This window comes from Rhinopithecus roxellana, chromosome 4 (assembly GCF_007565055.1).
Source record: "Rhinopithecus roxellana isolate Shanxi Qingling chromosome 4, ASM756505v1, whole genome shotgun sequence".
NCBI lineage: Eukaryota > Metazoa > Chordata > Mammalia > Primates > Cercopithecidae > Rhinopithecus > Rhinopithecus roxellana.
Window position 1 is genome coordinate 64,570,546 of NC_044552.1, and position 25,723 is coordinate 64,596,268.

Below are 25,723 nucleotides of genomic sequence, written 5' to 3' on the forward strand. Positions count from 1 at the left end.
ATAAGATCAGAGTTTTTGGCTGCCTGCTGGACACCTGCTTCTGGATTTCTCATAATACCTCAAGCACTCAAGAAGATAAGACACAGCTTTTTCCCCAAATATGGTCTTTGTAACATGTTCCCTAGAACCATACCCCCATTTACCTGGCCTAGAAACTTTGACAGTATCTTGGGCAGCTCTTGTCTTTCCGTTCTCACTTCTCCACTTCATTAGTGTCCCTCATCACCTCTAGATTAGATTAAATTACTACAAGAGTCTTTGATTTCAGCTCCTGAACAGGTTTTCCTGCTTATATTCTCTGGTGTCTCCAATTGGTCCTTCATGCTGCCCCAGAATTACTTCCCCAGAATTCAGGTTGGTCCATGCTGCTGCGTTGGTGGCTCCCTATCATCTAAGGAGTAAATTCCTTCTTCTTTAGCATAAGGCTCAAGGCTATTCCTTATGGGTTTTTGTATTATTAGTTGGAAAGTATTCAACTGGATATTATGGAATACTCAATACTCACTCAAAAGTGACTTAAACAATGAGAAATATTTATTTTTTCACCTAACAAAAAATCCAGAGACCTCAGGATCCAGGCCTGGCTTATTCAGCAGCAGAGCATAGGTACCCAGGTGCTTTCCCCTTTCTGCTTTGTTATTGTCAACCAGCCGGCAGCCTTTTATCCTTGGGCCTCCCCATTTGGTGAATGCCAGTGGCCTTCCGCAGCTCAGACATCACATCTCCCTCACATAACTGCGGAAACACACATTCTCTCCTCCTGACAAAACCTGTCCCCATGAGCTCCCTAGCAAATTTCCCCTTGTATCTCGCACACCGGGATTATATCCCACTCACATGCCTATTAATCACAAACAAGAGGAAGGGATTGTAGCTTAAGCAAATCAGTATCCATAATCTGACCCTAGGGCTCTTCTAGCAAGAGAGAAAGTAGGCAGGGGAAAGGGTTAGGGGAAGCCAATGTTAGCATCTGCCATGCTCCATCCTTAGCAGCCAGCCCCACCCACACATTTCAGGCCCCCTGGAGTTATCACCCCTCTCAGAAGTCAGTGCGTATTTCATTTCTCCATGCATTCCCTTTCCCCTTACACACACCTGCAGTGCCATTCTCTGCCTTTAGAAACACTCAACTTGTCATATCTGTTAGGTTCCCAGCTTCTGATGCACCAGTCAGCATGAATCCTCCACAAGGCATGGTGTTTATAGTGCATCCCTCACTTTTGTTTCTTCCCGTCTATGTTATGATTGTACATATGGCTTCTATTCCTGTAGATTACGTGGCCCCTATTTTAGTGAGCCTTGTCCCTCCCATAGCCCTTAATCACAGTGTCTTAAATCTAGTAATAAATGTTTGCTAAATCAAAGTGCATATGAATTAACATTATAGCTGTTTGTTTTGCAGGTCTGTGCTGCCAACATAGTCTCCCAAGATGGTGAACAGAATGGTCTCATGGGGAGAGTAGATGAAGGTGTAGATGAATTTTTCACCAAGAAGGTGACCAAAATGGATTCCAAGTGAGTTCAGAGTAATTTCACTAATAATGCTGTTTAATTCATATTTAAATTAGTAACAGTTGCATTTTATATATGGAAATTACTATTCTGACAGCTTGCAAAATATGGTCTCTGGGCCGGCGATACCAGTGTCCACTGGGACCTTGTTAGAAATGCAAACTCTCAAACTCCTACCCCAGACCTAACTGAATCAGAAGCTCTGGACGTTGAGCCCAGCAATGTATATTTTAATAGGCCCTCCAGGTTATGCTGAGGCATGCTCCAGTTTGAGACCTATTGTACGATTGTAAACCAGACCACAAAATGTCCCACCCCAAGATTCTTCCAGGGCTCCATCACTTGGATAGTTCCATTACAGGGGACTGATCATGGCTATGCTGGAATTACTTACTTTGAGCTTCTCCTCTTTCATAATTTGATTTATTGGGTTGGGGGGCTAAGTCACTGCTAAATGGCATGATTTAACAGACAGTGTCAAAATGACAGTAAAATTAGTAAAGAGCCCTCAGAGTGAGCATTTTCTGAAGAGTTTTCTCGTATCTTCTTGCTACTGAGAGTTCCCTTAGAAGATAGTTCAGTGGTACTTTTGTTAACAGTTCTTTAACTTGAAACATTTCAGTCTTTAAGCGTGATTTGTACCAAGTTATTTAATTCTCAACTAAATACAAATCTATCCCAAAATACACTCTTAACATGGATTTGTTTTTATGAAGATTCTTCACATTGAGATACCAAATTCAGGAACAAATGTAAGCCAGATAAGCCAAAGGTGGCAGGCTGGGCACAGGTGGGGAAGCAACTAATCAATTCTAGTAGATGGATGTGCCTTATCTTGCCTCGGCAGGATGGTGAAGTGGCAGTGAGTTAAATTTTTATATCCATAACCATGTAACTTACTGAATCTTACAACCTTTAGGACCCAATTATTTGTCTTCTTTGACACTGGCCTTGAAGCTTAGCATACTATACTTAGCAAAATTTTCTTCTCCTATCTTTCAAGAACCAACCTAAATATCATTTATTCTTTGAAGCTCTTCTGGAACTGCTCCTCCCACCCACCCCTGAATTAATTGCTGTTTCTTCACTGCTGACTTAATACTTTTCTTTCCATCCTTCACACACATCTGTTAAAGCCTACGTAATCCTTTAAGAGTTTGATTTTTAATTTTTTTACAACTTAAGGAATAGATGAATGTGTTTTCAATGTAAAAGATTCAAGAAAAACCAACACAAATATATTGCAAAATGGGAAATTGCTGTTAATGATTTGCTTTCAAGTCTTTTTTCCCAAATAGAATGCTATTCTTAAGGAGCAATACCTGGGCCCTATTTTGTTATAGCTTCAATGTCTAACACAGCCCATAATATACAGTCTCCCCTCAATTAGTGAAGGTTGAACGAATGGAGAAAATCTTGACTTGTCTCCATATAATTTACAGATACCATTGTTTGCTCTTGTCTTTTTAAACTTCTGAAATTTATATTCAGTTAGTGGGGTGGTTTATAAGCATTTGATCTGAACTGTACGTATTGTTAAACCTTCCCCAGTGTGATTTCCTCTCCTGTTAATGCTACTTTCTTCTTTAATAGGCTCTGAATGAAAGTTGGGTAAATTTTGTAAGGTATAAAATATATTTTTTAATAAAGATGGTGCTCAAGGAAGATTCTGTTCCTGTTTCAGTGCACAAATAGAACTAAATACATCAATTTTCATCATCAAATAATATGGTGGAATCTACTAAGTTGTGATTTTAAAATTTTTTATAAATAGTCAGTCCAGTCTTTAAAGGTCAAGGGATAGGTAAAATCATGAAGTAGTATGAAGGAAGTTTGAAAATCAAAGTTATACATGCTCATAAAGTGTCAGATGTTCTACGAAGGCTTAAAAAAAGTTGCTTGTTATTTTCCCACTCCCTATTCCCCAGAGGCAACTAATTTTTATTCCTTTAGCTGTTTCTTCCATTTGTCTTAATAGCATACTTTCTTTTTTCTTTCTATGTTTCATTTTTAGGTAGTGCTATAACCATTAACTTCTTACTTAGATGATGATAATACAGACCAAGTATCACTCATCTGAAATGCTTGTGACCAGAAGTGTTTCATATTTGGGATTCTTTTTTGAATATTTGTATTATACTTACTGGTTTTATATCCCTAATCTGAAATTCAAAATGTTCCAATGAGCATTTCTTTTGAGCATCATGTTGGTGCTGAAAAAGTTTCAAATTTTGGAGCATTTCAAATTATGGATTGCAGATACTCAACCTATATACTCTGTCACCACACACACACACACACACACACACACTTAGACACACACTTTTCCTTGCCCCATCTTCTTTATTTAATTTTATCATAATTAGTGTCTTAGTCTGTATTCTGTTGTTATAACAAAATACTTGTGAGTGGGTAATTTATAAAGGAAAGAGGTTTGTTTAGCTCATGGTTCTGGAGGCTGGGAAGTTCAAGTTTGGGTGGCCACACTGGTTGGCTTCTGGTGAGGGCCTCCTGCTGCATAATGGCATGGCAGAAAAGTGAAAGGAGAATTGAGTGTGTGCAAAAAGAAAGGAGGGGTGAAGGAGGCTGACTCACTTCATAACAACCCAGGCTCTCAAGAACGTATCCATTCCCATGAGAACTAATCCAGTCTCAGTAATTGATTTTGATAACCTAATCACCTCTTTAAGGTACCACCTCCCAATACTATCAAAACTCATGTTGACCCCAAGTCTCAACATAAGTTTTGATGGGGTCAAACTACAGCAGTTGGTTAGATCAATATTGAGTGTTTGCTTCATTCTAACCATGTAAATATTAACAACTGTGTTAGATCATATACTGTGATTACATTTTCTTTCTATAGAATTTTTTGTTTTCTTTGGTGTTAATAATTATCCCCTTTTTCGTTTGCTTTGTTTTCTGCATTCCTTTCACTGACTTATCTCCTAAATTTCCAGTAAAGATATATATTTCCTTTCAATTTGTTCAAGTATTCTCAGTTTTTTTTCTTTTTGGACACACGTCTTACCAGCATCTGACCAGCTCCAGTGTGACCTCTAGGTCCATCCCACTGGTGTCTTCTGGGATCTCCCTTCATCATCTGCTGGGAGATCCCCTTCACCTCATCTCTGTGTCATTTTTCTGTTTCCATTGGCCCATGTTGGTCTTAGTTTATGCCCCTGTTTTGATGGAGCACCTTCTTGAATTGCTTCCTGAGAAAGAGAAGTTTGGAAAACAAGTTTCTGTAACTGTTGCATGTCTTTCATTTGGATTAATAGTGTCACTAGGTATAGAACTGTAGGTTGGTCTTCGTTGTACCTTAGCATTTTGATAGCTTTGCTCCATTATCTTCTAGCTTCCGGTGTTGCTATGAGAATCTGATGTCGACTTGAGTCCTGATCTTTTGTTTCTGACTTGCTTTTGTTTTCCCTCTCCTCTCGAAGCATTTGAGATCTTCTCTGCATTCCCAGTGTACTAAAATTTTTTGATGATATGTGCCCTGAGGTGGATTTTTTATTTTTTAATTTTTTTAAAAAACCAATTTGCCAGGCACTTATAAGCCATTTCAATCTGGAAACTCATGTCCTTTGTTGCTGAATTTTTAAAAATTATTTATTTCATAATTTCTTCCTTTTTTGTCTGTACTTTTTTTCTTAAACTTCTATTATTATTATTATTTGAGATAGCATCTCACTATCACCCAAGCTATAGTACAGTGGCATGATCATGGCTTACTGCAACTTTGACCTTCCAGGCTCAGGTGATCCTCCTACCTCAGACTCTTGATTAACTGGGACTGCAGGCGTGGACCACCCCTCCCAGCTAATTTTTGTATTTTTTGTAGGGATGAGATTTTGCCATGCTGACCAGGCTGGTCTCGAACTCGCAGGGTCAAGCAGTCTACCCATCTCAGCGTCCCAAAGTGCTGGGATTACAGGCATGAACTACCATGCCCAGGCCGTTATTCAGATTTTTTATTTCCTCTATTAATCCACTGATTCCTACCTGTTCTCTCCTATTTTTTTTTTTATTCTTTATATTCCTTTTTTTTTTTTTTTCTGGAATATTTCCTCAGTTTTGTCTTCCAACCTTGAGTTTTCTACTTCTGCTATCACATTTTGCTATTATTCATGTTGGTGGACACAATATTTTTTTCTCTTCCATGTTGAAAAGGAATGGGGCACCAAAGAGCTTCTTAGAAATTTGTGGGTAGAGCTTGTCGACTGGTGGGCTTCAATGTAGGGTGGTCTTCCTGGACCGTTTTGTTGGAGGAGAGGGTATCCCTGACTCTCAGAATCTTTAGGTCTTTTCTGTTGAGCTTTGGAAACTTCCATCTCCTGCCTTGCAGGTGTAAACCTGCCTGCTTGATTCTGGCATGTAGAGTGAGAAAAGGGGTCCCGGGGGTGTCACTGCTCACTGTGCAGGCTTTCTTGAGCCTGCCTGTTTCGTGATCCTCACTCAGCTCAGCTGCATTTGGTGTCCCCCAGCTCAGCTTCTTTGGTTCATTCTCTCCGGAGAGTGAACTTGGGTGTTGGGATGGGCATCATCGGCTCTGTGGTTTAGGGAGAGGATCTGATGAATTTCTGAACGGGCTTCACAAAGAAGAGAACCTTCCTGTCTTCATTTCCCCTTCACTTCCACTTGCAGAGGTACCTGCATCTCCTCATTCTGGAGCCAGCACAAATCACATGCTTCTGGGTCTCCCTGACTGTTGGCTTAGGTTTCAGCTTTCTCTGATCTATTAAGTCAATTTTCACACATATCTAGTGTATTTTGGCTTCCAAATTTTGTTGTTTTTGCCTTTTCTCCCCTATAGGGCTTATACTTTTATAAATCCTTTGCTATTATTTAATGGAGATTCAGGGGAGCTAAGTGGATATTCAGTCTGCCAGCTTTAAATGAGACAGTTGTCTGTGATACTTCCTACTTAGCTCATTTCGTTGACTGTTTCTCCCTTTCCATTTCCCAAGTTTCAGCATATTGTCCCTCTGAAAACTGTCTCCCAGAACATACTCTCTGCCTTTTTGGAACCAAATTCAGGTTTAGCTGCTTGCCCCTCAAAAAGCCAAACACATGCGAAGCGAAGTTTGATTTATGCAAGTGACGACAGCTTGGGAGATGGCCAGACTCAAGTCCCAAAAAGCCATCTCAGATTTTCAGGCTGGCTAAAAGGGTTTTAAGGTGAAAGGCGGCATGAAAACTATGCACGGGAGTGGTGTGGGATGCCGGTGTGTTAGTTGTTTTCTGATGACTATCTTGAGTAATGGACCATTTGGAGGTCTGGTTGGTTTCCTCTTGGCAGAGGTTAGGTTATGGATTAACTACGTACCAATTTCTTCTCGGAAGGGAGAAAATTGCACCACCACCTCTGCTTTATGCCTGGATTGTTTCAAGATTACCCTTTGGAATTCTCAAGCAGAGCAGGTAGTTAGATACATATATAAAACAAGAAACAAAGGGAGGGAGGAGTTACTTTTCGAGTAAGCTTGCACACTGGCTGTACCAGTTACATTTTCATCTTTCATACTTAATGTTTGCGCACCTCAATTTTCTCACATGTGAATATGATGATGATATTCCACATTCCTTTCTGTTTCCTAAAGATAGTAACTCAAATCCACTTTTAAAAATGCTTCTGAATGGTTATTGTATATGTAGCAATCTCCATATTTATATTTTGACTGATTCTTGATGGAACTTATTTACAGTAAAAATAACAGATCTGTGTCTTGGTTTGAAATGCAGGAAATGGTCAACAAGAGGCTCAGAGTCTCATGAGCTTAATGAAGGAGGAGATGAAAAGAAAAAGCGAGATTCTCGGAAAAGTAGTGGCTTTCTCAACTTAATCAAATCCCGGTCCAAATCTGAGCGGCCACCAACAATCTTGATGACAGAAGAACCCTCCTCACCAAAAGGGGCCGTCAAAAGTCCACCTGTGGACTGTCCCAGGAAAGACACAAAGGCCACCGAGCACAATGGCAATTCTGAACGGATAGAGGAGATAAAAACACCTGACTCCTTTGAAGAGAGTCAAGGGGAAGAAATAGGGAAGGTGGAACGGAGTGACAGCAAGAGCAGCCCACAGGGCGGGCGGAGGTATGGGGTCCAGGTGATGGGCAGTGGTCTGCTGGCAGAGATGAAAGCCAAGCAAGAGAAGAGAGCTGCGTGTGCACAGAAGGTAAGGGTGGGCCTCTTTTTAATTAATTCATTTATTTGATATATAATAGATGCACATATTTTCATGGTGCATGTGATATTTTTATGTATGTCCATCACCTTAAACATTTAACTTTCCTTTATGCTGGGAATATTCAAATTACTCTCTTCTAGCTATTTTGAAATAGACAATAGATGATTGTTAACTAGAGCTACCCCACTGATCTGTCCAATACTAGATCTTGTTTCTTTTATCAGCTGTGTTTTTGTACCCATTTTGTACCTCTTTTCGTCTCCCCCCATGCCCCCACATTTCCTGCCCTCTGGTAGCCCCCAATCTCCTCCTTGTCTTCGTGAGATAAGTGGGGGTTCCTTTTTGACTTGGTTGTCCTTGTTTGTCTTTTTGCCCTCACTTGGTTTATTTGGGTGAGAAAATAAAAATAGCCTGTTGGTTAAATAGAAATCCAAAACCATAACTTACTGCTAAAGAACCTGCAGCACAGACTCTAAAGAAATGGCCACGTTTTCACTTTGGCCTGAGGGTCACACTCTTGTGGAGTGCCGGCATTCTAAGGTAGGCTTTGAAGACCCCAGTCTTTTCCCACCTGCCCAGGGGACTCCTGTGCATGTCATGGAAGCATGTCAGAGATGTTCCCGGGTCGGGGGAAATGCTCATGTCTGGGGGAAAAGACAGTCAGCTGAATACAAATGGAAGACTGAGGGTAATATTGAAGATAGGTGAACTACCAGAGGGAAATAAAAACACTGAAACTAGATTATATATAAAAATGGAAACTATTTTCTAACTTATTCCCTTTTCAAAACCTAAAAATTACTCTTTTCAAACCTAAGAATGCCTTGTTATATTCCAGATTTAAAAGACAAAAGAAATAACAGTCAAGGTATTCTATTAGAATTAATTGAATATTTGACCATTGATATAATCATCTGTTGCTACAAAGAAAAACTTCATAGTTTAAAATTTGCTGAGTTCCCCCAAAATCTGACTTAAAACATTATTTATTCTTCGAACCTCCTTTTAAAGTGTAAGGAGTCTTTTTCACTTTCCTTTTTACCTCTGTTTTCTCCTGTCACTGCATGAAGGATTGTATCCGTGTGATAAAATGAACATACCCATGTGTACGTCAGGTTATGGCTTCTGTGCATTATCTTGAGCTCCATTATTTTTACACAACTGGTTCTCCAAAGAAAGGATATCACCTGTCTATTTTATTTGAAGTACCACAATAAAACAGTTCATCCCGGTGAGCCCTTGACTTTCAGAAAGTAAACAATTAACTACATGGCATGTGTAAGGAGCTCTTTTATATGGCTTCTAAACAACCAATGTTTAAAAATTAAACTCCACTTCCCACCTGATCTTACAACTATTCACCAAAGTTCTCCCACCAACATCAACATTATTTAGCAATTCTCTAATTATAAATCCCTCCTAACTCACTGAGAAACCCTTAGAGTTGGGAGAGACCACATAACTATATCCTGCTCACTCAACAAAGGAGGCATGGTGTGATCCTCACTGGTCAGAATTCTGGGTAATACTACAACCATGTCATTAGTGAGTCAGATGCCAAAGGAAATGTTAAAATTTTAATGCATGTTGTGAATTTCTTTATAACAATGAATGTGTGGTTTTCATCAATATGCTGTTTATGTTTTTCATGATTAACAGTTTCTTTCTGGTGTAAAGATGACATGTGCTAGAGTGTTTTATTCATGTACTTTGGATTTGATATCTAAATCAGTGACAAAATCTTTATGGTTTTATATTTGTTTAGGGTTTACACAATATTAATGATCTCTTAGCGCCATCTAGTGTCAGTTTAAAACCACCATCGTTAAAAATTATTGCTATTTAAAATTCAGTCATGGGTCTTCTGTCAAAACATTAAATAATACAGTTTTTCAAAAATTAGCTTTAGAACATTTTTTTCCCTAAAGTACCATGACTGTATTCTTTATAAAGGTAGCAACAATTAGCATCAATGATCAGCATCAATGATTAGCATCAATTTTTTATATATATAAAAAATACGTACAGTTCTTTTTCTATATATATATATATATATAGAAACTCTCTCTATATATATAGAAAAAGAACTGTAAGTATTAAGATATGACACTTCATTTATTGACAAAAGAGAGAAACAAGCAGTGAATACTTAAAGTTCATGTATTTTCCTCTGGGGCCTCCAAGACATCTGTCTACACACAAAGGCCATGGGCATTATATTATTTTATCCTTATTCCCCACAGTCAGTTTGGGATTTATAAATAACTTTAAAAATGTGGGAGGGAAAAGAAAACAACTCCCAGGATTGTTTTAGAGATGCAGGCAAATGAGGTGCCCCAGGTACACAGTTTAAGGAGGTCCTCACTTTCAGGTGCCTGCCCTGCACTTGGAGGAACCTGAAAGGGAAGGATGTGGAAGGGGACTTCATGGATGGTCCCCAGCCCTGTCCTCCAGGCACTTGTCCTGGGCACAGAGGGCTGGCATGGGGCTTCCTTTTTAGGAGATCACTTTTCCATAGTGATGCCAAGTAATGTGCCTGTTTTAGCTGCAGTGCTTGTATACACATTTCCTCCTGGAAACCTGTTCAGCACCTCGCACTCATGACAGTGGAACTTTTGTCATCTTCCTGAGAAATTCCTCAGCCTTCCTGCCCCTTGGGTGCTTCCTTCTGATAGAGCCGGCACTCCTGGGGAGTGTGTGGCTGGAGTAGATTGATGATTTCAGGGAGTGAGGCTTTTCTCACCTGCATTTCAAATAATGCTTCCTGTATCATCAAACACAGTTTAAAGTTAGGAATTGACTGCAGAGCTTTTGAGGTTTGTCAGAAGCATGAGATGAGCAGGAACCAGTAGTCTGAAGGTCATACTGCCTTGGGAATCATCATGCCTCCTGGTCTACTGGTCCACCTTGTTTTTGCCTGTTAGATAAGAGGTAGATGTAGACCATCTTTGTCAATATAATTCTTAGATATTATGATGTAAACACCAGACTTTGCTTTCTATATCTTTTGTGGTATCTAAATGGCTCAATCTAGTGTAGACTTTCTAAACTTTCCACTCCTACCCCAAGACAGTGGCATTTTACTTTCCCCATCATCACCATCTTCACCATCACTAATTCCTCCCACCTGCAGATTTTTAAAAAATTTGTTCAGTCCTGTTCATCTGTATTTGTTTCCTAAATAATAGATCTGTGTCCTGTGGTTCTGCCTCAAAGCAAGGAAGACCTTGCCTGTTTCAGGACCCCTTTCATCTATATTATCATTGAGGTTGGAAAGGTTTCTGCTGCTTTGAAAATTATATATATGTATTTTTTTTTTTTAATAGATAAGGTCTTGCTCTGTCACCTAGGCTGGAGTACACTGGCACGATTATAGTTGACTGCAGCTTCAAACTCCTGGGGTTGGTCAGGTGATCCTCCTGCCTCAGCCTCCTGAGTAGCTGGGACTTCAGATGCATGCCATCATGCCTGGCTAATTCTGTTTTTTGCAGAGATGGGGGGGGCGGTCTCACTCTGTTGCCTAGGCTGGTCTCAAACGTGTGACCTCAAGCAATTCTCCCATCGTCCTGAGATAGATTACAGGCATGAGCCACTGCACTCAGCCAAAACTAGATTTTTGGAAACCAAACCTAGAGCAGATTCTGTAAATTTCTAGCGTATAAGGGCCCTCATCACATAAAGCATCAGGGGCTGCAGAGCCTGCATAGATGTTCAACAAGGAAAACAGTAAAGGTCACCGAGCCCACTGACTTTCCCTGGCCCCGTGCACTTCTGTCCTGTGAGGAGCCTTCTGAGGAACCAAACCGGCCGCACTTTGGACCCCAAGGCTCTGACCGTAAACACAGAATAGAATGTGTTTCTCACAGCTTTGTCCCTGTAGGAGAGCCTATGGAGGCAGGTCAGGCATAGTCACCGTAACAGCAGCTGAGTTAAAGAGCCCTTCTTTGCTGTCATTTATTACCTGCATTGTTTTTTCACTTTTGCATTAAATAAATGTGCACTTTTTTGAGGGATGGTGCTTAAATTTTTCAGAAGCTTGGGAATGATGCTGTATCCCAGGATTCTTCCAGCCCAGCCTTGAGCAGCGTAGAACGGTTGGATGGAGGTGGGGCAGGTAAGTCAGGCCATTGCCATCATCCATTAGGAAAAATGCTTACCTTCCGATTGCAGGAGTCACGTGTGATTGACAGAAGAAAAATTTAAATGGGGAGGCAAGAACCGATCTCTTTGTTGTGTGTTCTCAGCTATCACCTGAAAGACCACATCCCTTACCTACCTTCCCCTGGGGTGCATCCTGCCCCACTGTAGCATTGTGCCTGGACAGGGCACTTTTTGATTTCCCAAAGGGAGGAAATTCTGACTATTTTTTCACTGCAAACTCCTCAACTTTGAGCATTCTGGCAAAGTTAGGGGTGGGGCCAGCGTACAGGATCATGGCTGATGTATTTAAGAATAAGCCATGCATGATATATGGAAGATGGGTGGCTGTCTTATTTGGTATGAAAATATGCTTCCCTTGCAGCTTGAATATGCATGAAATCCAATATCACTTGTCCCTCTGACATTTTAGGTATAATAAAATAAGAAAATACCTTAGATGAAAACCGGAGAGTAGTGTGTTAACTGTGTGATAGAATCCTCATTTTGCTATTTGAGATTCTTATGCATAGCTACAGTATCTTGGTGCAGTAAGAGTTGGATGATAAATCACATTTTATGGGCTTATTTTTACCAGTTGTCTTGTTAAATTAAGGCAGCAGTATGGATGGAGGTGGGGGATGAGATGACATTTCTGGAGCTGTTCTCACTAAACATGAGATTGCAACCATCAGCATCCTCCTCCTCTCTTAGAAACTGCAGCCAGAGCCCTTAACCGCCTGTTGTCCAGAACCAAGGCACTTACATTTGGTTATACCTGTACCTTGTGCCAGATCTGAGAAAGACCTGAACACTTTAAATGCCTGAAGAACCACTGTTTTCCTTGTATGTGATTACAGCACTGTACACTATTAAATATAAAAGCTTGTCAACCCTGGAATAGTCAGGGGTGATCAGAAAAGAAACAAAAAGTTTATTGCTTTTCTACAAAGAACATTACTCTTCCTCCAGCATGTTTTGATTTTAAAAACATGCTAGAACAGCATATTCTTAAAATATTCTTAAAACATCCGCCGAGACGGGCGGATCACGAGGTCAGGAGATCGAGACCATCCTGGCTAACACGGTGAAACCCCGTCTCTACTAAAAATACAAAAACTAGCCGGGCGAGGGGGCGGGCGCCTGTAGTCCCAGCTACTCGGGAGGCTGAGGCAGGAGAATGGCGTAAACCCGGGAGGCGGAGCTTGCAGTGAGCTGAGATCTGGCCACTGCACTCCAGTCCGGGCGACAGAGCGAGACTCCGCCTCAAAAAAAAAAAAAAAAAAATCCATGAGAAACAATGGTAAATGATTATAGCAGTTTTGTACCAGACTTCTAGTTTCAAGTTACTGGCTTATTTGACCTTTGATTAATTTTAAAGTGGCCTTTTTCGTCTTAGTGCCTAAACTGCACCCAGGTCTTCCAGAGAACCGCTTTGGTTTGGGAACACCAGAAAAGAATACCAAAGCAGAACCCAAAGTGGAAGCAGGTTCCAGGTCTCGGAGCTCATCCAGCACACCTACAAGCCCGAAGCCCCTCCTGCAGTCCCCCAAACCCAGCCTGGCAGCACGGCCCGTCATCCCGCAGAAACCAAGAACCGCCTCACGGCCTGGTAAGAGTTTTGCACTTAGGGAGTTGCATTGTGACCAGGTAGCTTCCCAGAGCCAGCTGGATCAGATGCTGCAGGTGGTTTCAGGGGCAGCTGGTGAGCAAGGTACAGCGGCTTCTGCAGGAGGAGATCACAAGAAACCTGTGCAAAGCTGTGAAAGTGATGAGAGCTGAGGGATTCCTTTATTCAATGCTGAGCCCCACCATGTGTCAGAGTTGGGGACTCTGAGACTGCCCTTGCTTTCAGGGGTACAGGTTGGTTGGTAGGCAAGACAGGGACATCCATCTTTTGTCATGTTGACCCATCTGCAGTGCTTGGCTTGGCTTTCTGATACTTGTCTCCAGGGTGTTCAGACACTTTGAAAAGCAGCAGTTTAAGGATGAAGGCTACAAATGGGGAAGGCACAAGCTCTTCAGTTTTTATGGACATATTCTATGATGTATCAAGGGTTTAGAACAAGACTTGGCAAACAATGGGCCTGTTTTTGTAAATAGTTTTCCTGGACATAGCCATACGATTTGTACTGGTGTCATCTGGGGCTGTGGCTGTGCTACAGATGCAGGAGTGGTGTGCTTGCAACAGGGCCATATGGCCTGCAAAATGTAAAATAATTACTCTTAGGCCCTTTACGAAAACGTTTGCTGACAATTAGTTTAGAGAACCTAATGATAGAAGAAACTTAAAAATATTAGAAATGGGTTGGTCTTCACCTTAGTCTCTCCTGCACAAAAGAAGTCCTGGTGTGGTAGTGCACACCTGTAGTCCCTGTTACTTGGGAGGCTGAGGTGGGAGGTTCATTTGAGCCTAGGAGTTTAGGCTGTCATCACACTGTGACCACACCACTGTACTCCAGCCTGAGTGACAAGACCCTATCTCTTAAACACACACACACACATACATACACACACAGTTTTTTGTTTTTTGTTTTTTAACTTTCCATTGTAAGAATTTTCAAACATACACAAAAGTAGGATAGGTAATATAACAAAAGTTACATCAATTCTTCACCTCTTCCCCCTTGTTCTCCCACAAAAATTAGTCAAACAAGGATAAAAATAATATAGTCAGATCATCATCATGGCTAATCTTTGAGCACTTAACTGTGTCCTTGGCACTGTTGTAAGTGCTTTATGATGAACTCTCAATATCCTCATCACTGCTCCATTTTACAAATAAGGAATTTGAGGCATAGAGATACTGAGTTTGTCAAGTCACGCAGCTGGTGTGTCTGTGTAGCCGCCAGATGTTCTGACTCCACCAGCTGTCTTGGTAACTGTGTTTCTATTGACCTCTCCCCCATGGACATACATATTGTAAAGTAGGATGCGCAGGTCATCCTAATAATTTATCAATGTGCAGATGATTTGGGTAGAATGAGCAAAAAGCTAGAATCCTGTGTATCCAAACTTCTTCCACTTATGGTTCTTTCCCATGTTCCCTCATGTATTTTTTTCATTTCCCGGGGGGCCAGCCTGGATGATACTCCCTGGTCTTCATAGCCCATTGGTCCCTTGAAAAAACCAGTAAACCGTCTCCAAAGAGAAGCCACAAAGAAAGGGTTGTACTGGCTTTACCTCAAGGAACTAAGCCTTGAAACAAACCCCTTAGTACTTCCTAAGTCTACTCAAACTTTTTCCCAAACCAAAGTTCTTTATGATGGGGAACACAAAAAATTTCTTGGTACACACACAATGTCTTCATGTAGAAGGAGTGGAGAGAATGGAGGCAGAGAAAATGGAAAAATGTTTTAATAGAAAGCAAAGCAAATAAGTTCTCCAAAGGAGGCTTGCTCCTAGCATTGTCATCAGCTAGGTGTGTCTCTAGTCTACAATAAAGAAACAGTTCTTATAAAATGAATCTAGTTTGTAGAGTAACCTAGTTTGTAGAGTACAGTAGGCGCCTCTTATCCAAGGTTTTGCTTTTTACAGTTTCAGTTATTCATGGTGCAGATATTGAGAGAGAGAGAGAGAGAGAGAGAGAGAGAGACCACATTCAGATAACTTTTATTATAGTATATTGTTACAATTATTCTATTACTGGGTTTTAGTGTTAATATCTTACTGTGCCTAATTTATACATTAAACTTTATTATAGGTGTGTGTGTAGGAAAAAACACAGCTTATGTAGGGTTCAGTACTATCCACAGTTTCAGGCATCCACTGGAGGTCTTGGATTGTATCCCATGTGGATAAAGGGGGACCACTCCCCAGTTTCTAATGCTGAATATAAAACTAGCTGAATTCCCAATATTCTGTTGCAAACAGTTTTATTTTGTTTATTTACTAAATGTGTTCATTTATTTCATAGCACTTAGTATATCAAGAATTATGTTAATAAACCCATGTTTTTGTAGAGCTTGGGAATTCAGCAGGCATTTTCTTTTTTCTTTTTTTTTTTTTTCTTTTTTGAGACAGAGTCTCGCTCTGTCGCCCAGGCTGAAGTGCAGTGGCCGCATCTCAGCTCACTGCAAGCTCCACCTCCCAGGTTTACGCCATTCTCCTGCCTCAGCCTCCCGAGTAACTGGGACTACAGGTGCCCACCACCTCGCCCGGCTAGTTTTTTGTATTTTTTTAGTAGAGACGAGGTTTCACCGTGTTAGCCAGGATGGTCTCGATCTCCTGACCTCGTGATCCGCCCATCTCAGCCTCCCAAAGTGCTGGGATTACAGGCTTGAGCCACCGCGCCCAGCCATCAGCAGGCATTTTCAAATACACCATCTCATTTCCTCTCCGCCACAGCTCTGACAGCTTGTGAAGGCGGATAGTGTTATCTCCACATGTCTTATCACATCCCTGCTTATTTTGGTTAAGCAAGTAGGCAACTGGAAGTGTAAGACTGAAGATGAACCTTGCTGTAGATTGTCTTCTACATGCACAGATACTCACACACTAACTTAAGAACCACCTTGCTGGTAACAGCAAAGGAAGGAGCAAGATCCAGTAGTCAGAGGTGTCCACTCTTTTGGCTTCCCTGGGCCACATTGGAAGAAGAATTGTCTTAGGACACACACGAAATATGCTAACACTAACAATAGCTGATTACTTTAAAAAAAAAAAAAAAAAGCAAAATAATCTTGTAATGTTTTAAGAAAGTTTACAAGTTTGTGTTGGGCTGCATTCAAAGCCAACCTGGGCCGCATCCTTGTTCAATCCTGTGGGCCATGGCTTGGACAAGCTTGTGGTAGATCCTTTCAATTAGGGTGAAACAGCCCTGATGTTTGAATTAAGAGACTAGAATTGGCCGGGCTCGGTGGCTCACACCTGTAATCCCAACACTTTGGGAGGCCAAGGTGGGTGGATCATGAGGTCAGGAGATCGAGACCATCCTGGCTAACATGATGAAACCCCGTCTCTCCTAAAAATACAAAAAATTAGCCTGGCATGGTGGCACGCACCTGTAATCCTAGCTACTTGGGAGGCAGAGGCAGGAGAATCGCTTGAACCCGGGAGGCAGAGGTTGCAGTGAGCCAGAATCATACCACTGCACTCCAGCCTGGGCAACAGAACAAGACTGTCTCAAAAAAAAAAAAAAAAAGAAGGAAAAGAGACTAGAATTCTAGTCCTAGCTATTTTGTCATCTTTTTCATTTTTAAGCTCTTCATTTGTCCAGTGACCAAAGTTTTTTCTGGTTCTAAAAGACCATGATTCCAAATTTTTGTTAGTGACCTACATATATGCATGCATGCATACACATATACACATATGTATAGTGACTATTGTACTGGGTTTGACAACAGGTAAAGGCAGTGTCTTGTAAGTATTACATATTTTATGAAAACCAAACAGGCTTTGTGTTTAAGTCAGAAGGAACATGTGGTTCACTGACAGTCTGATTTTCAAATATCAGCGCATTGAAATTCTTGATCTACAGGATAGATTCATATCTTTTCAGATACTAACTTTTTATAAGTATTCATTGGTTTTCCCTTTTGTTTGTGGATGTAACTTCACTGAGCAAAGACACAAAACTAATTTTTGGCCAGAAAAATTCTATGATGCTTTCTTTTCTTTTAAATGACCTATTTATATATATAGATTTACCAGGCTTTATGTTCTTGGAATCCAGTTTGTAGAACGGTTTGAGTCACGTGTTTGTGCCTCCTTAGATGACATTCCAGACTCTCCATCTAGCCCGAAAGTTGCCCTTCTTCCACCTGTCCTGAAAAAAGTTCCTTCAGACAAAGAGAGAGATGGCCAGAGTAGCCCCCAGCCCAGCCCCAGGACATTTTCACAGGAAGGTAAGGATTTCTTTTCTCTGGGTTAGCTCTCCCCAAGGAGGGACATTTCAAAATAAAGGAATTCATTTTGGACTTTACTGATATCTTAGAGTTTGTTAAAGTCAACATTCCTTGGGTTAACTTTTTGGAAATAGAGTAGTTTCTTAGTTCAGAAACTTGATTCAGTATGATTGATGACATTGGATCTTAATGACAAATGAAAAAAGCAGCTGAGATACCCAACCAAAGGTCTAACTTATTTGCAAGAGTAATTTCTAGATGCTTCTGAACTGACTTCCAGCATGTTAGGAGCTCCTTAAACATGATTTTATGATGTATTTGGGGCTACATATAGATTTCTGAGTCCCATTATTTTCAACGAAATCTTTTCCTACATGTGGTAAATCACTACTGCAGTAGTTCTGGAGCAGCACCCCCGGGCCTGAGCCAACTTGCAGCTCACTCATGGTGCTCGCTGAGTCACAAGGTCAGATGTTCCTCACTCTCAGAAGTGTGGTGCAGACGTGGACATTCTCAGGGCGACTTTGCACCAGTTTGCTCCTTCTAATTTGCTGAGGTAGAAGCACAGCAAGCTAATCCTGTGACAAGAATGCTTTCTTCCCAAATCAGATTGAGCTGTTACCAGTTACTATCAGAGGTGAGGCATGGTTGTGGCTTCAGCACCCATGCCATTTCTTTTAAATGTGTGATTGACTTTGGGGTTCTGTCGTATGTAATGTATAGTGTAAATGCCATCTCTGAGCCCCACCTATAAGGAAATTCTAGAGCTACACAAGTCATCTACACCCAGAAGGCTCTCATTGTGGTTTGGAGTTGCTGTGTTTTATTTTAGATTTATTTAATGCTTTAGAATCCTTTGATCTCTCTGACTGTTTTCTTCCTACAATGGCCTGTTTTCTTTTATTGATAATAGTATTGGGTTGAAGTTAATAGAAAGTGTTACTGAGTACAGTACTGTCTTTGTGGCTTGGAAATCTAATAAAAACAGTAACACTGCCTGCTTTCTCATCTCCATCCTACAGATTTATTTGTTGGGTAGAAGCTTTACTCACCTATTTGCTATAAATAAAAGATGGTAGGGTTGAGACCAAAGCTGCTAAACCACTTCTGCCAAATAGAGAAACTAAAGCTTTCGAAAAGTAGCTGGTATCTATAGTCATTTTACATGAGGTAGATAAATACAGGGTTCAGTATTATAACCAAAGCCTTTGGAAGACTTGGTATAAAAGGAAGGACCTTTGGTGGTGCCAGCTCAGAGAGACTTGAGCCAGCAGATATTTTCTGACAGTCCAGTTCTCACCACAGAGTGCCTCCCCCATTCCTACCCTAATTTTCCATCCTTTCTGCAACTGCTAACTTTATGTCTTTACTTTTAAGGAAGTGTTGAAAATGCCCAAAAGAGTTCAGTTGGAGAGAAAAAGAAAGGTGAGGAAGGGATGGTAGTGCTAAGTAGGAATGTTCATCTATCTTGTCTGAAGCAATTGAAATATTGAAGGATTTACAAAAGTAGAAAAAAGATCAGAAGGTTGAATACAAAAATCATTCTTTTAACATTTCTGGAAAACAATGTTTTCTAGATGTCTATAAATGATCAAAACAGGGCCTAGAGTAACCCACCAGCCTAACAAGTGCAAATATATATCATGGAGCCTCTCCAGTTAACAAAGTCGGGGAGATAGTGGATACTGCTGCAGGCTTTTAGCTGCTGTGAAAAAGTCGAGTGTTCTTTCCCCAGGAAGTTAGAGATAGAATGTGTTGCTCCTTAAATGTTTTAGAGCTTTAGGGGTGGATGTTTGATCCCCTTCCTCATCCTTCTCCCTCCCCTAGTAGCAAATCTTAGGAATGGCTCCCACGCCCTTCTTTCCAGTCAGACGGTAGGGATGGCTGAGCTGTGGAGACCATCACTTTCCCACCTGGGATCCTGAATAAGTTAATCATAGACATCATCCTGATGTTATCACTTGGTATTGAAATTGGACTGAAAATATACATGAAGTCTGGGAACAGTCTGTAAGTGTCTGAGGTGGTAAGATTTTGACTCTCAGCTTGTCCGCTAAGGTGGCCCAGAGTGGCAGCCATTTGTGAGTCCTATCTTTTTCTTTATAAACTGTCCATATTGTGCTCATTTCTGTTTTCTTATCTGTTATTCATGCTGGTTACTTCATTTCCCTGTTCTTTGCCTCCCTTTGGACTAGCGTGCCCAACTAATTTCTGAAGCAGGTAAATTGCTATGATTCTTCTGGATTATTCCATAGTGAATGTGATTTTCGTTAATCCATCATGGTATCAAAATGATAATACTGGGGCCTTTTTGTTAATACTTTTTTGGGGCAGAATCAGAGCTCACCTCATTTTGCACGACATTTCCATAATGTTGGCTGTTGAATTCTGTAGATAATGATGTATATCTGCCCAGGACCAACACTGTGGGTTCCTTGAATCCTAAGTGGGGTGGGTAAGCTGATATTTAATTTTTAATATTTACATTTTTAAATATTAATGTCAACACATTGATGTATGTGCTAATATAAAGGGTAAAATAAATCCCTTTTCCTCAGTAGTGCAAAGAGGAGATTATTACAAAAGACATTCAGATCATGACAGTGGCAAGCCTTCCAGTAGAGGGAAAAGATCTTCAAAACTGTACTCCACCATTGCAGAAGAGGAAGTGAATGCAATTGGGCACAGGAAGTCACAGCCAACAAATGGTTAGAGCCTTCGATTATCATCCCTCACTGACCCGAAGCTTATGAACTGGCACTAACAAAAAAAACTATAATTGAGTAAATTCTGTCGTGGGACTGGGTCATACAAGAGAGTCATACGAGAGAGTTTTTTTGTTTTTGTTTTTGTTTTTTGATTTTTCTAAATGTCAACAGGATGGTCCTTTTATTTGTGATAAAAAATATTGACTTAAAAATCTAAAATTAGAAATTCTTATGAGGAAGATCAAGTTACTTTGGTGACTTGTCCTTTCAAATTTTTGTGATCATGCAAGTTTATTTTTATAATTGGGGTTAGACCTCCTATTCTCTTCCTTTATATCTTTACTGTCCTGTTAGGTTTCAACTGTGGTTGGATCAGAGATTCTTAGAGTGACAAGAGTTTATATCCTTAGAGAATATTGGCCTAACATCTTACATTCTTTCAGGAAAGGATCAATAAAAAGTCACTGACTCAATGCAGACGTTGGGTCATGCACATGATCTTTCAGTGGACATTTTATCACCCTTTAGTAAGAAAGAAAAAGTACCAATTAACTTGTCAACCTTCAGGAACAATTTATTCCATTTTCTAGAAGTTTCTCTCTGACGTCTGTCTTTCTTTTGGCCCTGTAGTAAATTCTGTAATGTACTGTTCACGTGAGAACAATCCCAAGCGACAGAAAGGAGACAGATTTCAAATCAGCTTTGCCCTCCAATGGGAAATTTAAGAACAAGTATTGCTGACTCAGAGGAAAAAATGTCTTTTTTTGTGCCTAAAGTACTCATCTCCTCCCTGGTTAATACAATAATTTTTTTTTATAAATATGACTTCAAAAATCCATTAAAGGAAATCTTAGTACCTGTAAATAATGTAACATATTCTGGTGTGTGAGATTTCTTTAAAGGATTTCTGCTCTTGGAATGAGGCTCTTTTCTTTCTGTGAAACTGTCAGGAGTTAATAGATGCATGTATTTAGGCTCCCAGGGATTAGGTGTGGCCCAGCATTCAGGCTGTAACACCATGTCCTTCACTGCCTCCCAAGAAAGCATTTCAGAATACAAGTTAATGGGAGTGACCTTATTATAGGGATACCTTCTCTTATTCTCTTATTGCAAAGGGATAAACTATTCTTGAATTTTCACACTTTACTATTGATAATAAACTTCTTGTGATACACTTCACAGCTTAACAGCCCAATGAGTTATGATACCTGAAGTGGGAACTGTTGTCTTTGAGAACGTTCCTTGATATAGGTTTTAAAACAAAAAAGCATCTACCAACTGCCTGCCAGGGACAATGTTTGGACCCTGCCTTCTCAGCCAGTGCCATGGGCTCAGCCACGTGTGCTCACTTGCCTGGGGTTCCAGCATGTACTAGCTAGGTGGCGGGGTGGGTTAAAGACACCTCTCAGAGCATAAAGCAGAGTCTGCAGGACACGTAAGGATAAAACATTCTGCTTGGGCTGGGTAGCTCCTGCCCTAGAGAAAGCCAATTGAGTTGACCCTTTACTTTTACAGAATTCCTAGGTAGTGGATTTGTTTATAGACACATAGTTACAGTAGCTCCTCTCTACAAGAAAGTTTCTCTCATATTGCCAAGAAAATCTCTATCTTCAGTCCTAGAAAAGTTACATAAATGAACACCTAAGACATTTATTTTCTGATGAGTTATTTTTGAGAATTTATTAGGCCAGAATCTCTGTCTCTATATTGCCCCTTTTGTTAAGGGCACCTAAGGTTGCAAAGATGTTTCTGGATTCTGGAGCTTTACATTTGAACTATTGTTTTCATTGACTTATATCAGTTGATTATTAACAAAGCATCATTGATGCAATGTTCCTTCTTCAAGAGGCCACTAAAAACACTTCATACAAAACAAAAAGAGACGCTCCCCTGCTACCTGCCGCCCAGTGCCTATTGATCATCCAGTGAGGCTTTGCGTTAGAGTAAAAAGAGGATAAACACTGAGATAACCCACATTATAGAAAAGCACGGAGAAGAGATTCTATATCTGTCTCAGATTCGTTCATAACCTCTTTAGCTTAAAATTCTCGTTGTGAGGAGCTGGTCAAATTTTGGTGGAATTAAATAGGACCATCTTGTATTTACTTTTCTGCTTTGATTTCTTGAAATAATGACAGGCATTAAGAAGTACTTTTTACAGGAGCTTCAATTAAAGTGATTTTGTGCGTAATATTTTAATTTTGTTTTGTTAGTGCCGATTCCTAGCACTTGACTGTCTTCACCTTTGAGAATTGAGTAGCAGTCTGCTTTCTGAATAGTTCCTGCTTAAAAAAAACATTTAGTGAATTAATTCTATTAAATAATTGCATGTACTTTAAGTCTTTTAAGAGCAGCTTTGTTTATGCTAAAACAGCCTTATTTTCCTAAAGTATGTATTCATGAAACAAACAGAGGCTATTATTCTCAAATATTGTTCTCAAAGCATGCTGCGTATTTTTATCATGAATATTATGTTTTGTGTGGCTGTTATATTGATTTGATAGACAAAATGCTTAATTTCTTTTACTAGAAATATTTGTAAGCACATCTTTTTCCATTTCATATTATTTCCTCTCTACATTTAATTATAAGTTGTGATGTTTTTATAAGTGTATATCCTATTTTCTCGAAGAAAATAGTTGATTTTGGCTTTGAATGCATTGTAATGGCCCCTGTTTGTACAGGGCATCTGATTCTAAGATTCCTTTTATATATCACTTGCCTCTTCCATAATCCAAGCTGCAGCCAATAAATACTTGGCTGTGACTTGCAGTCTGTAAGCCAGTGCTCTGCTCTACTTTTTCCACCAGATTCAAGTTCTGCTTCCACTAAGTGAGTTCTTAAAGATAAATTTAATGGTTGGCATGTTGGGCTCTTGCTAGAAAGTATAAAAAAATCAGGGCCAACTACTGAATACTATTTTCAGGTCATCATAGTGTTTTTCTCCTGGAAAATACGGATGTCAGTGGAGCTTACAATGGAGAAAATACCAAATTTTCATATGATTCTCTAACTCTGCATTTATATGCATGTTTCAGAAGCTTTAAAATTATCACATATATGCAATGTCAAATCATCTTCAAGAATGGCAGACTTCATGTTTGAGCCTCTCTGTACCAGTTATTGCCGCTATAGACAGGATGTGTATATACATGGAGTGTTTGTGTTTAATAAATTACCTGTTCATTTACTTGAGTATCTTCTATTAGTTAACTTTAATGGTATTTAAAATAGTGATAAATATGTATATAGACACATGCAGAGATGCTCCAGCACTCTTAACAAATACTTGCATTGAAGAAGTGTTTGTGAAACAACTGGATTTTTTTCACCCTGTGTAAAAGCAAGCATGAACTCAAGCTGCCTAAGAGGAGGTCTGTCTGAATTTGTAAAACGTCTAAATCTTATAAATACATTAAAAATAAATTCCAGCCAGGCACAGTGGTTCACATCTGTAATCCCAGCACTTTGGGAGGCTGAGGCTGGAGGATCACTTGAGGCCAGGGGTTTGAGACCAGCCTGGGCAACAAATGAGTTGTCTATACAAAAATAAAAATAAAAAATTAGCTGGGTGTGGTGAAAAGGTACACCTGTAGTCTCCGCTACTCTGGAAGCTGAGACAGGAGGATCACTTGAGCCCAGGAGTTTGAGGCTACAGTGAGCTATGACTGCGCCACTGAATTCCAGCCTGGACAACAGAGTGAGACTCAGTATCTATAAATGAATAAATGCTTGCATGCGTACATACATACATGCATACATTCTGGAGTTTTAAGTTTCAAAAGGATGTAATTCTATTGAGACCATCTTTTAATAGAAGCCTGACTAAACCTACTTCAATATAGTTGTAGTCAACATCTTAATTACATGCAATCAAATAGATGTTCCCTTAAGGGCTGGAAAGCAAACGGCAAAGAACATTCCCCCTACAAAGTTGTTCACATTACGGATCTGGACTAATAAGGCTGGAGACTAGAAGGCCAAGTGCTTTGACCTTGAAACTCATCACATTAATTGCATAACTTTAAGTCCTTGATCTCACTGTGCCTCGATTTTCCTATCGTTGAATGGTGCTTACCTACTATACTAAGAACATGTCAGCCTGGTATAGTCTCATTATCACATGCACATTCACAGTTGGTAGAGTTTAATCAATGGAGGTGAATATAATTAGAATGAATTTCTAAATAAAGTCACCACCATAGGGAAATTCTTTGACAGCCCTCTTGAAAGTATGTATTATTTTTCCTCCTACAGTCCCTGAGTCTTGGAGAATTCGGAAGCCCAGTGTCAGTGACTCAAAAGAATCAGCATTTAGGTGGAGACTGAAGGGCAACCTACTTTTTGCAGGAAGATTTCTATGTTGGATTTCTTTGAATTTTAATCATGCCTGCTCTAATGACCCTGGTCTATAGGGTTATCTCAGTTTTTTATCTGTGACATAAACATTTTTGGTTTCTTGAATTTCTCCATTTTTAGAAAGTACTCTTATGTCATGTCATACAACATGAGTTAGACCCAAGATTGCCAGGAAACAAAAACATTGGGAAGAATGGAAAGTTTGATTATCCTTTAAATCTAAGAATTAGAACAAATATATTTGCTCTGAAGACAAATGAGCAGTATATTGTATTTGTTTCTTCCCTTGAACCTGTAGTGTATTTTTGAGTCATTTAATATAGAGGAAGAACTTATTTTGGTTTTAAAACAATGAAAAATATTTTCTAGAAGATACCAAAGGAAATGCTCTAGTTTGAGGTTGGGTTTATTGTAAAAAGTTTTCAGGGTGAAGATAATACAAGTCTTCCCTACCTTCTTTTGTTCTTAGTAATTAAAGGATTCTTTGTCTATTAGTATCAAATTGGTTTTGTGATAAAGAGCAAAATATTTATAGATATTTATGCACCTTCATTCTCCAAACCTGGCTTACTGACAGCTTTGAAAGGACCAAACAAGTGCATTTAATTTTTTTACCCAACACAAGCTTAAAAATAGAAATTGTACTTCAGTTTGGGTGACAGAGCAAGACCCCGTTTCTAAAAAGAAAAGAAAAAATAATAGAAATCAATGATAATATTTATTTGTTGCTTTCTTCCCCTGATTTGAGAATTTGCCTGAATCTGTTACACAAAAAGAAGTCACAATTTAAGAAATTACCTACTTTTATTATCAGATTTGAAAGGTTTTTTTCTTTTCAGAGTTTTGAGTCATTTCAATTTAATGTCATTAACTAAAAATTTAAATTTTTATTGTCTAAATAGCAGAATCTGGCTCTAATACCAGTTTTGGCAAGAGAAGTACTCTATTAGGTTTGCATTTTGACTATT

The 25,723-nt window shown here is 39.7% G+C and overlaps 1 protein-coding gene across 5 annotated transcripts in view; it reads left to right on the plus strand.

Annotated features, from left to right (window-relative positions):
- The window catches only part of CARMIL1 (capping protein regulator and myosin 1 linker 1), a 344,245-nt gene that overhangs the window by 316,163 nt on the left and 2,359 nt on the right, over positions 1-25,723 (plus strand). For 2 of the 5 annotated variants that reach the window (XM_030929489.1, XM_030929492.1), the window contains 5 exons: positions 1,388-1,515; positions 7,261-7,693; positions 11,738-11,819; positions 13,242-13,454; positions 17,557-17,688. In XM_030929489.1, coding sequence (XP_030785349.1) covers positions 1,388-1,515; positions 7,261-7,693; positions 11,738-11,819; positions 13,242-13,454; positions 17,557-17,688 — 988 coding nt within the window. The remainder of the gene's footprint in view (positions 1-1,387; positions 1,516-7,260; positions 7,694-11,737; positions 11,820-13,241; positions 13,455-17,556; positions 17,689-25,723) is intronic. The other 3 variants (XM_030929490.1, XM_010365105.2, XM_030929491.1) reach the window with 3 other exon arrangements.